Source organism: Aquarana catesbeiana, linkage group LG03 (assembly GCF_042186555.1).
Source record: "Aquarana catesbeiana isolate 2022-GZ linkage group LG03, ASM4218655v1, whole genome shotgun sequence".
Lineage (NCBI taxonomy): Eukaryota > Metazoa > Chordata > Amphibia > Anura > Ranidae > Aquarana > Aquarana catesbeiana.
In genome coordinates this window covers 115,472,764-115,486,559 of record NC_133326.1, presented here as the reverse complement: position 1 = coordinate 115,486,559, position 13,796 = coordinate 115,472,764, and the positions used below count along the sequence as shown (strand labels likewise).

Sequence of the window (13,796 nt, the reverse complement as noted above, 5' to 3'; positions counted from 1 at the left end):
ACAATGTATATGTAAAGCGCTGTGTAAATTGACGGCGCTATATAAGTACCTGAAATAAATAAATAAATAAATAAATGCTTATTGCGATTTTTTTTTTTTTTTTTTTTTAACCAAAAATATGTAGAAGAATACGTATCGGCCTAAACTGAGGAAAAAAAATGTTTTTTTATATATTTGTTGGGAATATTTATTATAGCAAAAAGTAAAAAATATTGCGTTTTTTCAACACTCTGGTTTTTGGGCAGCCAAATGGTCCGGGGCTGAAGTGGTTAAAGACCGGGCATTTTCTGTCACTTTTTGTTTACATGTGAAAATCTTTTTTTTTTTTTTTTTTTTTTGCTAAAAAACTTGTTAGAACCCCCAAACATATATTTTTTCAAGGCAGATGCCCTAGAGCAGTGGTTCTCAACCTGGGGGTCGGGACCCCCTCGGGGGTCGATTGCTGAATTGCCAGGGGTCACCGAATCCTGGGCTTTTACTGAAGCGTGCACTGCTCTCCCAGCCTTTGTTGCGGCCTCCCAGCAGGGCTGTTCCTGGAGCTTTTGGCCACCCAGCTGGGCTGTACCTGGAGCCTGCTGCTGCCCACTCAGCCTCTTCGCAGCCACCCATTCAGTTCACGGCATGGCTGGGGGGGCAGAGACTAGAGGTCAGCTGACTGGTGAGAAATGTGAAGTGAGAGGGGCTGGGGGAGACCCTGTCTCCCGATTTCGGCATAGGTGTCACTGCTACGAGACACCACAAAGTCGGAGACACAGTGAAACCGGAGACACAGTGAGTAACACTACCTGTGATTATAGTTGCCATTAAAAGTCCCCACTACAGTTCTCAGATCAGCAGATGACCTCAATGAAGAGCACCTAAGTTGGCTGGTCAGAACTCCCCACCAGCACTGCCACTGATCCCATTCCCCCACCAAGGAGTAAGAGAAGGAATAAAAACAGAATACATGGAAGGAAGAGGAAAAGAAGGGGAGGAACAAAAAAAAGGGAGAGAAAGAATAAGAGAAAGAACAAGAAAGACAGCTAGAGAGAGGGATGGTAAGAAGAAATAAGAAATTAGGATAGAGAGGGATAAAAAGGAAAGAAAAAGAGAAAGCGATGTACATCCTAAAATATACCATAAGGGGTTTTAATACTGTACGAGTAGAAGGGACTGGGGGAGCACTAAATGTCCATGGGTTAGGGGCGCAAATTACTTGTCTTACCTTGGGTGCTGACAACCCACGCTACAAAAATAATTTTACTGTTAGGGGTCCCCACAACTTGGGAAATTTTATCAAGGGGTCATGGCGCTAGAAAGGTTGAGAACCACTGCCCTAGAGAATAAATTGGTGGGTTTTGCAAATTTTTATGTCACCCAGTATTTGCGCAGCGGTTTTTCAAATGCAGTTTTTGGGGGAAAAAAATACACTTTTTATATTTTAAATGCACAAAAATATAATACATTACCCAGTTTGTTTGTAAAATATAAAAGCTGATGTCATGCCGAGTAAATAGATATCAAACATGTTATGCTTTAAAATTGCGCATGCCCGCACAAACTAAGTAAATTTTACTATCTCTAGATGACACTTTAAAAGCCTTTACAGATTATCACTTTAGATGTACAGAGGAGGTCTAGTGCTAGAATTACTGCCCATGATGTGATGTTCACGGCGATACTTCACATGTGTGGAACGATCACGGTTTGTGTGCATGTGGGACCAAAGCGTGCCTTCGCCTTTGTGTGCAAGCACGGGAGGACAGGACGGGGGCACTTAAATTTTTTTTTTTTTTAATTGTTAATTTTTTTTTTACACTGTTGCTTTAAACTTTTTCCTTTTTTTTGATCACTTTTATTGCTGTCACAAGGAATGTAAACATCCTTGTGACAGCAATAGACACGAGACAGGTACTCTTTATGGAGGGATCTCGGGTCTATAAGACTTCAAATCCCTCCTTTTGCACTTGAAAGCATACAGTGCGCCAAGATATGCGTTTTTGAATACTTTCGGTTTTCAAAAAATGGCGCTGATAGTAAACCGGACATGATGTAATTTCATCACTTCTGGGTTACCATAGTGGCGAACCCATCAAAGCCGATCCCGGCTTTCTTCGGGTCTCCGACTAGCCGGCGAACGTGCTGGCTAGTAGCTTGTGGGACGGGAGGGCCCAAACGAGCTGCGGAAGGCAGTGGGATGGGGGACATCCCCTCCGACTGCTTGTAATAACAGCCAAGTAGCTGGTTAGCTGCTCCGGTTGTTATTACAAGAGAGCTGGCCGTCAGCTCTAAAAAACAGTACCAGGATGATGCCTGTAACTGCAGGCATCACCCTTGTACAACCACTTGAAGTTAAATGATGTACCAGGTATGTGATTTGATGGCAAGTGGATACTGTATACTATTCTAAGTCTTACAACAGTTCTGATCAATACAAGTATCCATTTATCAAGGGTCAATTGAAAAACCTCTCTTTACTTGTTTCACAGATCAACCGTGTACTTCAGGAAAAATTGGGGATGGACATCTAAAATATAAGTAATAATTAATATACTGCTGCTATTCTACATATAACTTACATAACACATATATATATTTCCAAGCTTTGTGTAGAAAGGTTCACTTTGTGCTTTCAACTTTTATTTTTAGGCTGATACACAATTTGTTTTTACTTACAGTGGGGGCGGAAAGTATTCAGACCCCCTTAAATTTTTCACTCTTTGTTATATTGCAGCCATTTGCTAAAATCATTTAAGTTCATTTTTTTCCTCATTAATGTACACACAGCACCCCATATTGACAGAAAAACACAGAATTGTTGACATTTTTGCAGATTTATTAAGAAAGAAAAACTGAAATATCACATGGTCCTAAGTATTCAGACCCTTTGCTCAGTATTTAGTAGAAGCACCCTTTTGATCTAATACAGCCATGAGTCTTTTTGGGAAAGATGCAACAAGTTTGTCACACCTGGATTTGGGGATCCTCTGCCATTCCTCCTTGTAGATCTTCTCCAGTTCTGTCAGGTTGGATGGTAAACATTGGACAGCCGTTTTTAGGTCTCTCCAGAGATGCTCAATTGGGTTTAAATCAGGGCTCTGGCTGGGCCATTTAAGAACTGTCACAGAGTTGTTGTGAAGCCACTCCTTCGTTATTTTAGCTGTGTGCTTAGGGTCATTGTCTTGTTGGAAGGTAAACCTTCGGCCCAGTCTGAGGTCCTGAGCACTCTGGAGAAGGTTTTCGTCCAGGATATCCCTGTACTTGGCCGCATTCATCTCTCCCTCAATGCTGCCACCACCATGCTTCACTGTTGGGACTGTATTGGACAGGTGATGAGCAGTGCCTGGTTTTCTCCACACATACCGCTTAGAATTAAGACCAAAAAGTTCTATCTTGATCTCATCAGACCAGAGAATCTTATTTTTCACCATCTTGGAGTCCTTCAGGTGTTTTTTTAGCAAACTCCATGGGGGCTTTCATGTGTCTTGCACTGAGGAGAGGCTTCCGTCGAGCCACTCTGCCATAAAGCCCTGACTGGTGGAGGGCTGCGGTGATGGTTGACTTTCTACAACTTTCTCCCATCTCCCGACTGCATCTCTGGAGCTCAGCCACAGTGATCTTTGGGTTCTTCTTTACCTCTCTCACCAAGGCTCTTCTCCCCCGATAGCTCAGATTGGCCGGACGGCCAGCTCTAGGAAGGGTTCTGGTCATCTCAAACGTCTTTCATTTAAGGATTATGGAGGCCACTGTGCTCTTAGGAACCTTAAGTGCAGCAGACATTTTTTTGTAAACTTGGCCAGATCTGTGCCTTGCCACAATTCTGTCTCTGAGCTCTTCAGGCAGTTCCTTTGACCCCATGATTCTCATTTGCTCTGACATGCACTGTGAGCTGTAAGGTCTTGTATAGACAGGTGTGTGGCTTTCCTAATCAAGTCCAATCAGTATAATCAAACACAGCTGGACTCAAATGAAGGTGTAGAACCATCTCAAGGATGATCAGAAGAAATGGACAGCACCTGAGTTAAATATATGAGTGTCACAGCAAAGGGTCTGAATACTTAGGACCATGTGATATTTCAGTTTTTCTTTTTTAATAAATCTGCAAAAATGTCAACAATTCTGTGTTTTTCTGTCAATTGGGGGGCTGTGTGTACATTAATGAGGAAAAAAATGAACTTAAATGATTTTAGCAAATGGCTGAAATATAACAAAGAGTGAAAAATGTAAGGGGGTTTGATTTATCAAGACCCACTCCAAACAGCACTTTAACAGCCATAAAATGTGCATTTAAATTTGTAATCAACATTTAAGCTAGCGGCCCAGTTGATGCCCCTCCCCCTGTGTGCAGAAAGGGGGTACTAGAGGCAACCTTTTTCCTCCAGTACTGCCAAGAAACTATGGACTAATTTCAGTACCTTGCAGATAATTATAATCTTTTTAAAACAGAACTTTAACCATAACAACTTGATAAAAAATATGTTCTTTAGCAAGTAACATACATTCCACATTAATAATTATGCTACCAAAATTAGAGTGTGCTGTAAATTGTCTCCAGCATTGGTCCTGTTTATTCTTGCCGGAGGCTGACATTTTTCTGAAGCCCAGAGCCCCTGAGCAGCAGTAAATCATAAAGCAGAACTAAACCCATTGATGTCAATTTTTAAACGGTTTCAAAAAACGGTTACATTCTTGGAATGCTAGGAATGCTAATTGTCCCATTTGCTTGTGTCCTCAGCCAAACTGTCAAACCATCAAATGGCTGGTGTCATAACTGATCACAGCACCATGGTTGCAGATCAAAGAGAAGCAGCTTCCTGGGTTGTAAAGGATAGGAGGGTTTAATTCTGTCAGCAGATTGGCCTCTACAAATTCGTCAGTGCCTAAAAATGGAGAACAACTGAGCATGTGCAGAACAGGGCGAGACAGTATATTACTGGATTTTAAACAGTATAGACAGTTATTTTTAATGATTTACATAGCTATAAAAGCGGGTAGGTATTGTTTGAGTATTAGAACGTTCAGACAGATCAAAGGATAGAAATTTCATTTTGAAGTGTAGAAATGATAAACCCTTGTAATATTTTTTCAGACACACAGAGGTTGCCTCCAGTATCCTCTTCTACACATTGTGGAAGGGAAGATACTGGGCCCCCAGCTTGTATGTTGATCACAGATTTTAATGCACATTTGATAGATGTTTTAGTGCTGGGGTAAGTTTGGCTAAAGCAAGTTGGGCAATATATTTGTTTGTGTGTATGTACAGTATATGTGTATTTGTGTGTGTGAAAATATTCAGTGCAATATGATGGCATTCAGTGGGCTAAAAACATCAAACACACATAAAGTGAGCGACATCAAAGTCAATGCAAAAGTCCTTAAATCAGTGTGCGGTGCCGTGTCCCATCAGAGATTTTAAAACGTTCTTTTCCTGAATACCATCACTGATCCATCATGTGAACACTCCTTTGGTGATGCACTCACCGCAATTGAGAATTAGATAAGCCTGGTATATTAGATAAAGCTGGAGCTTTTCCAGGATGGCGATCTGAGCATGCTCAGGCACTGATATCATCACTAATGGCAAATGAGAGGGAAGACAATTTCTAGGTATACAATCAGATCGGAAACTAATTTCTAAGCAAATTTGAACATTTCTTGGAGTATACAATACTGGTTCTTCCCCTGTCTGAGTTGTATACAGTGTTCCCATAAGTTGCACTTGCTGAACTGAGCCGTCCCAGGAAAGATCTCTGGTAACCTTGGGAGAGGGTCCAGCTTTATCTAATATCCTTGTGGAGATACCAGGCTTGCCTAATTCTCAATTGCGGTGAGTGCATCACCAAAGAGGTGTTCACGTGGTGGATCGGTGATGGTTTTCAGGAAAAGAATGTTTTAAGATCTCTGAAGACACAGCACCGCACACTGATTTAAGGACTTTTGCATTGACTTTGATGTTGCTCACTTTATGCAAGCATGGACTTTGAGATTATATATATATATATATATATATATATATATATATATGCATTAGGTTAACTATATGCTGAATAATGGCAGTATCTTACCTATAATTTCGGATATCCACCTTGTGTAGAGAGGTATTTAATCAACCCTTTAAGAGGATGATTGTAGTAATTGGTCTGATGGGTAATATGAAGTTCTGTGATTGAACAAGTTAAACAGGCTATTATGAAAAAGACAATATATAATATACAGTATATTAAAACTGCGCAAATAAGCGATGTGTAGAAGTATTGATATATTTAAGAATTTGTGTCATGATCATACATGCTAGAGCTGCGTGATTAATCATTAAAATATTGCGATCTCAATTCAACTCCCCCTCAGGATCTTAATACGGCATTTCCACGATTCATTCATGTAACAAGTGCAGAGCCATTCTCTGCTCACTCACAGCTGTCAAATAAAAAACAAAAAAACAAACAACCATCCGGCAAATGTTTATCAACATTGCTCAGCGCTGAGAGATAAAAGGAAACATTGTAACATTTAGTTCTTTTAGATCAAAAGAATGAACTTCGGTCTGTAAATGAGGGCAGTTTAACCACTTAAAGACTAATCCTTTTTCTGACACTTTTTGCTTACAAGTTTAAAATCTGTATTTTCTGCTAGAAAATTACTTAGGATCCCCTAAAATTATATATATTTTTTTAGCAGAGACCCTAGAGAATAAAATGGTAGTCGTTGGAATATTTTATGTCACACCGTATTTGAGCAGCAGTCTTTCAAATGCAATTTTTGGGGAAAAAATACACTTCAATGAATTTTAAAAAACTAAACCGTAAAGTAGCCCAATTTTTTGTATAACCTGAAAGATGATGTTACGCCAAGAATCGTGATCTTTATTCTAAACAAAAAAATTGTGATTCTCATTTTTTCCAGAATTGTGCAGCTCTATGCGTTTAGAAAGACTAGGGAAATTGTTTTTTTTTTTTTTGGCTTAATTGTATTCTCAGAGTAATATAATGTATTCATGGGTAAAGATGACTGCAATGTGTTTAAATGCAACTGACAAAATAAAGGAAAAATAACATGCAGTTGCGTCGAAGAGGTGGTGTTATATTAATTCACAAGACTGATGGTTGATATACCATAGTTATGCTAATTGTTTTTGGCCTTTTAGGTCTTCTCAGTCGTGGTGTTTATTTCTGTACCAAAATAAGGATACTCATGAAACAACCATAAAATGAACAGTATTTGCCATAGACGTCTTTTTGAAGTCCTCTTATGTAACCACTGTAGACAAATGAGTTGGATCTACACTTGGCCTTAAGTTTTTATAAATAATTAATTACTTCTTTGCTTAGAAAACACTTCAATGTGAAAGCGACTGTGTTCAGTGCAGTTTGTGTCTGTTTCCTTTATTTTAATAGTTGCATGTAAATATTACAGTATGGATTCCCATAGTGGTATGGAAATCATGCCCTTAACCTAGAAGTTTGAAGATGTGATTTATTATTGTTTCAATATCAGAGCAAGCCGTGTCTGTTCAGTTCTAGACTAGCATAGTGCCCTCTCGCTGCAGTGTCGACACACAGAGAAATGGCCTGGTGTTTATCTATGATATGGGGGGCAGTCAGTACAGCAACTTTGAGCTGGAATTAAGCAAGAAGATCTTGAGCCTTCTGAGGGTGAGTGTAACCTCCATTCATCCATTTTGTCCTGCTAAAATCATCAACTCTGGTTCAGGGATTCTGTGTTTCCTTATTTCCAAGGACACCTATAAAATATACCATTTGCGACCCTTAATTGACCATGTACCAGTACATCATAGTTTATTGTGACTATGGAAATTCAGTTCTTTCCTGGAGCACAAAGGGAATAATGCATTTCTTACCTAGAAAAGAATTAAATTGTCATCTGATTTTTACCTACAAAAGAATGTTCTGCTTGAGGTATCTCTTCAACTTAGAGCCGCCCACTGTAGTAAGGTTGCTTATTTTTGTCAAATTTTCATTGCCCCATTTTTTGTATGTCATGGTTAAAATACACGGGCTGTCATTCTTGACTTTTTTTTATTAAAATGCCCCAGAACAAGAGAACCCAGAAAAAGGATAAAGTGGAAGAAGAATTATATTGAAGTAAGAGTGTTAGATTGACAATCAAGTAGAATTTTCAAATGGAAAGGTTGGCAGCCTCCATGTTACCTCATGACAAATCATTCTTAACTTACAACCTTAAATTATGGGCTATGGTCCATGCTCCCCCAACTATTTCTAATTTTGAAGTAAGACTATTGGCAACTCTTCTCTTATCTGCCCATTGTCCATTCTGCTTCCATTTATAAGGCATTATGTACAGTACATTGGTAATATGTGAAAGGAAGTTGATGTACCTTCTTATTCACTTTGCAGAATGTTATTACATTTTCCTCAATTTTTCTTCCAGTAGGTTTAGGGAGTCTAGTAAACCTCAAAAAAGCCAGACCCTTTTGCTCTAATCATCATTGCCCCCACCCACAGAATTTACATTTTTTTCGCTTCGATGTGAGCATATCCCATGTTTTTATGTTAGGGAGCATTTCCAGCTCGTCTAAAGAAAGTCTTCATCGTTTCTCCTCCTGTCTGGTTCAGAGTACCGTATTCAATCATCAGCTTGCTGCTTAAAGAAAAGTTAAGAGAGAGGGTAAGTTAATTGTGTGTGTTGTGGGTGTACAAGATCTTACATGCCGTTTTCTTGTTTTGTTGACTGTTTTACCAGGGACACTTGGCTTTAGAGCTCAAATCTGATACTAAGTTTCTGAATCGATGATGATGCCAAGATCTCTCTGCTGTCGTTTCCCAGTTCTTTTTTTGTCCACTATAGTAAATACATAAATAATGCAACAGTGAGAGGTAATAATGACCATGGCAGGTAGGTAGATTTGCGACTCAGATGCTTAAAGTTCACATCAACCTCTACAAACAATTTGAGAATCTGGTTGGCATCTAGCCAAAATGATATCTTTAACAATGATTTACATGAAAACTTAAATGTAATATGTGTTATGCAATCATCAAAAACATGCTTTCTTTCATCTCAATAGGTACACATGGTGAGCATGACTGAACTTCTCCAGCACTTACCTCCACAGTGTCTCCCTGAGTCTCTAGGTGGACTGCTTCCCTGGGATCCTGGCTCTTGGAATTGCCTGCTGCTGCCTGGCCGTACAGGAAGACCAGATCCCCTGGATGAGGTGGTGCTGGTACTTGGAGATGGACAGAGAGGAAGTGTACATAAACCGGTGCCAGGAAGCATGACCTTGGCTCAGCTGAAGGAACGTGTTAACACCTTAGGGAGGCATGGAGTGTATGAAGAATATGAAGAGATAAGAAATGAGCAACCAGAGGGAACATTCACAATATCGTTGTAAGTTTTTGAAAAAGTACACAATTATGGGAAAAGGGAAACCGTTTGCCTTATGGAATGAAAGGAACAATGTAAGATATTCTGTGTAGGAAAATGGGCAGGTGAAAAAATTCATGCAGGTGGTAGCCCAGCACGGTTACAAAATGAAATTGTCATGAAACGATATATACATTTGAGAATTTTTTGACTGAAGCTTGCCACACTTTTTATTCATGTTACTGCATTTTGGTTCCAGTGCAGTGAGGCTGAATCTATTTGACACTGGTGCCTTGGTTTGCAGTCCAGAAGTCACAGATTAGCAGTCTTTGTGTGCACGCTGGTATTTCACTTTACATGTAATAGATGTCCTTTTTTATATAGAGAGAGACAAATAATGTCAGCATCAGTAGCAATTAGGCAAGTTTCTATTATATCTCTGATGAAACTCAACAATTACTATCTGATGCATTATTTAAAGATGCTAGTGTCAGACACAATAGTACAGCTAACAGACAAAGAATATACTATATGTATGTAATCTATAGAGAAGGCAATCAGCGCACCCTAAATCACATAAGAGATAAAAAACAGCAATCGTCAATCCGCAAGCTGGACACCAAAGAGAATTTCACATAGCCCCTAATAACATCCACAATTTATAAGGTGTAGCGCAGATAATAGGTATCACAGTATAATCAATAAAACAAATATCATCAGTCCACAGTCAGAAACCAATGTCCTTGAGTCACAGAGAGAGGGGAAGTAGAGAGATGTCCCTTGTGTTGAGACAAAGCGGAGGTCCACCCTAAAAAAAAAAAAAAAATACATAAACATGCTCCTTAAAATACATTAAAAAACATTTGGGAAAAAAAATTTTTTTACTTACCAGAAATGGCTGTTGCTAGGCAGATCGTCATAATATGCCACTTCCTACGCCGCGGTTCTTGTCCTCCCTCGCGTTGTCTCCTGGGAGATGAGCAGACAGGTGTCCATTCACAAAGCACCACGCGACTCGCGCATGCGCAGTAGGAAACAGGTAGTGAAGCTGCAAGGCTCCACTGCCTGTTTTCCTTTGTTAGGATGGCGGCGCCGGCACCCAATCCGGTGGACGGATCGGCCTTGGGGGGCCGACATTGCAGGGTAGCTGGACAGGTAAGTGCCCTTATTAAAAGTCAGCAGCTACAGTGTTTGTAGTTGCTGACTTTAAAAAAAAAACGGCCAGACCTCCGCTTTAAGTAATCCTCCAATAAGTGAATGAGCCCTCCACCAACACATAAAATGCACGCTCAACTCACAATATTGAGCCCTGAACGAACAGGAAAGGTCAACAGCGCTGTTTTCCTCTACCCTGGGAACAGAGATGAAATTAATGGATCTCTGTCGTACCAGTGGTCACAAATGCATACTGTCGTCCATGAGAAAATATAGGACAAATCTAAGTGCTCTCCGTTTGGTTAAAAACATAACACACTTTATTAAGAAAAAGACTTGCATCTCCCTCCTCTTGGATCATACAACAAATAAAATTACAGCTGGAAGCCTGTAACCTCATCCTTGCGAGCGGCTCCTTCAAATTCAGATAGTAGCGGGTGACGTCACACGACGTGGCTCCTTCCCCCATTTTATTTGTTTTATCAGTTATATGTATGTAATACCCCAATAAAATCACTGAATACCACATTTGTTTAAATACAAGTGTGCAATGTCTTTGTTAATAATATTTATTAATAAGCCCCTATCCTATTAAAACATTTCAAAACTTGCGCTACTTTAAATTTTAATATTATTAATGTAAACAAATCCTGGTGTGTCTTGATTTTTGCTTCAGGTGATTGTAGCTGTATTAGTGCACTTGCGACAGAAATAATTGAGTACTGTCCGTGATATTTTTTATTTGCACTAACATACAATTTTTCAGGACAAGCTTTAGGGGTATGTCCCTTTCTTCAAGGTCCTGGTCACCTTGAAGAAGGGGACATACCCCTAAAGCTTGTCCTGGAAAAATTGTATGTTAGTGCATATAAAAAAGGTATCACGGACAGTACTGATTTTTGAAGGCATTATTTACATATTGTATGTCGAGTAGGAATGAAGATATCCTGATTCGCCCAATTATCACCTCATGATGAGCACTAGTAGGGAGATATGCTTGATGGCCTAGTAAAGGTTTATCAGGCAGTCTCTTATAAATGATCAGCCAATAGATTGGACTCTGTATTTTTCAAATCTTATTTGACTTTTTACAAACAAGTATCCTTATCCCAGTGTGTTATCTTTGTGAATTAAGACTCTGTTGTTGTTCTAATGTGTTTTCTAGTACCATTAGCAGACAATGTGCTGTGTTAATAGTCATAGTATATGCCACAATTTCTAAGAATGTATTTTGTGAATGGGAATAGCATTGACTTTGCTGGGATAGATTTGCACCTTGAAGGCAGTTTTTGTGGTCACCAGTTTCCATTGAATAAAGCATTATTATAATATATACAGTATATTTTGTATATATTTGTGGCTAACTGCACAACCTTTCTGTGACAGTTTTACTGTTTATATGGTATTGTATAACTTTGTATGTCAAAAATCTCTTGTTTTCCATCTTAAGAGCACCTGTAAATAGAGATCGGAATCGGTATGGAGATGTGCCATGCCTGGACCAAACACGAGTCAAATTAAAACGCGCAAACTGGCATGATGTAAATATAATACTTGTATCATTATTGCAAAAAAAAGCTTAGATTTACCATGGTTGTATAAGGGTAATCATAGGAAAAAGAGTTGGCTGGGTCCGTTTTTATAGTTGACCTTAGACCTTATTCATACAGGCATACTACAGCGTACATGTTTGCCCACACAGGGATGTACAGGTATTCTGTGCATCCCTGTGCAGGTAGTCCCATTAAGGTCAATTGATGCTGCTCTCAATTTGACATTTGTGCAGGTGCACGGCCCCAAACATACACTGTCGGTGTTCGTGGACGTGCATCTGCACAGATGTCAAACTTGGAGAAGCATATGTGTCCGTGTAGCCACTGCATCCCAATTGACATGAATGGGACAAACTCAGCCCTTGCACAGGTATACGCTGTAGTACACCCATGTGAACAAGGCATTAGATTACATTATTTCCACAATCTTCTATATCCAGCAGAATGTAATGCATGTTGAATGCTATGTTATAGTATCATTTATTTTTGTTTCTTACAGAAAATATGAGCTGACAATTGTATTTGTTAGAAGCACTCCAGCAAGCTATAGTATTTTTTTCTGTCATAGAGTTTTAAAACAATGTACAGAGATAATATTAAAGGAATTTTTAGCTTACTGAAAGAAAGCCATTTTACCCCTCAGTTTGTGCAGTGGTGAAGGGCTTTTTCCTCTTATTGTTCTGCTAATGGACTTCCAAAATCTTCAGTGATAGGAAAACTGAAAAACTTTGAGAACTCTGGGTAGTGTCTTATACGTTGGTCACAGGGCAACAGGTGTTTGAGGGAGATGGGACATCATCTTATGTCTGTCCTAAGATTACTGATGATTAACAAGGACCAAAACCCAAGGGGTTATACATGCCACTTCGGGAAGTTATTTGGGAGGGGATAGCAAGGGTAATAGTACTCTTGAAGTGCACCTGTGCCCAGACTATGGACATTTAAACAATTTTTATATCCCTAACAAACAGTAAAAAAAACCCTTTAAAACAACCTACCCATGACCTCTCCAGCTGCGTTTATTGTAAAATCATTTTCAAAGATTACAACAAAGACTTTAGAGTTGGTTTCCAACGCCTCATTGACATGAATGTACTGTAACCTATACCCATGCAGGGATGCACAGGTGTTCCGTGTATCTCCATGCAGGCAGTCTCATTCATGTCAGTTGGGACACAGTGGTTCCACAGACACAACCACTGATCCCAATTAGACTGCCAATGCAGATAGTGTGCTTTCGAGGCCATGCACCTGCAGAAATAAACCTGCAGCTAAATTATTCTTTTTTTGTAAGTTGTTTAGAAATTATTTGCAAAGTAAGCTATACCCTTTTCTTCTAGCGGTCAGACTATATAAATGCAAGTTTTATGGATGGATATCTACAGAAGAATGCATACATTGGGACCCAAGGTAAACGGGGGCATGTATTTAAATAAAAATAACAAGTTGATTGTGTAATGAAGACTAAAGTACAAAGCTTGGTACTTTGGCACAAATTTTCTGTTATCTAGAGCTAGGCAATACTCTGAACTTCTTACTCTCCCACATGACCCTCAACTTAAATCAGAGTTTGCCTGCTCTTCTATAGGATAGAGAAGAGACGAGACCTGATATTGTTGACATTCAGTTTGGGATTGACAAGAATCAGATTATCGCAACAGAAATAGAAGTTAGTCCGTCTACTGGAATAAACTTCAACAAGATCCTGGAGATCAAGACATACATTGTATGTCAATATATTTAGACGTTCTGCAGCATAAATTG

General features: G+C 39.3%; 1 protein-coding gene across 1 annotated transcript in view; it reads left to right on the top strand.

Annotated features, from left to right (window-relative positions):
* Nucleotides 1-13,796, top strand: part of PTPN9 (protein tyrosine phosphatase non-receptor type 9) — a 98,161-nt gene that overhangs the window by 49,512 nt on the left and 34,853 nt on the right. The window contains exons 5-9 of the mRNA XM_073619034.1: nucleotides 7,526-7,631; nucleotides 8,515-8,625; nucleotides 9,026-9,348; nucleotides 11,930-12,020; nucleotides 13,373-13,442. Of these exons, the coding sequence (XP_073475135.1) occupies nucleotides 7,526-7,631; nucleotides 8,515-8,625; nucleotides 9,026-9,348; nucleotides 11,930-12,020; nucleotides 13,373-13,442 (701 nt within the window). The remainder of the gene's footprint in view (nucleotides 1-7,525; nucleotides 7,632-8,514; nucleotides 8,626-9,025; nucleotides 9,349-11,929; nucleotides 12,021-13,372; nucleotides 13,443-13,796) is intronic.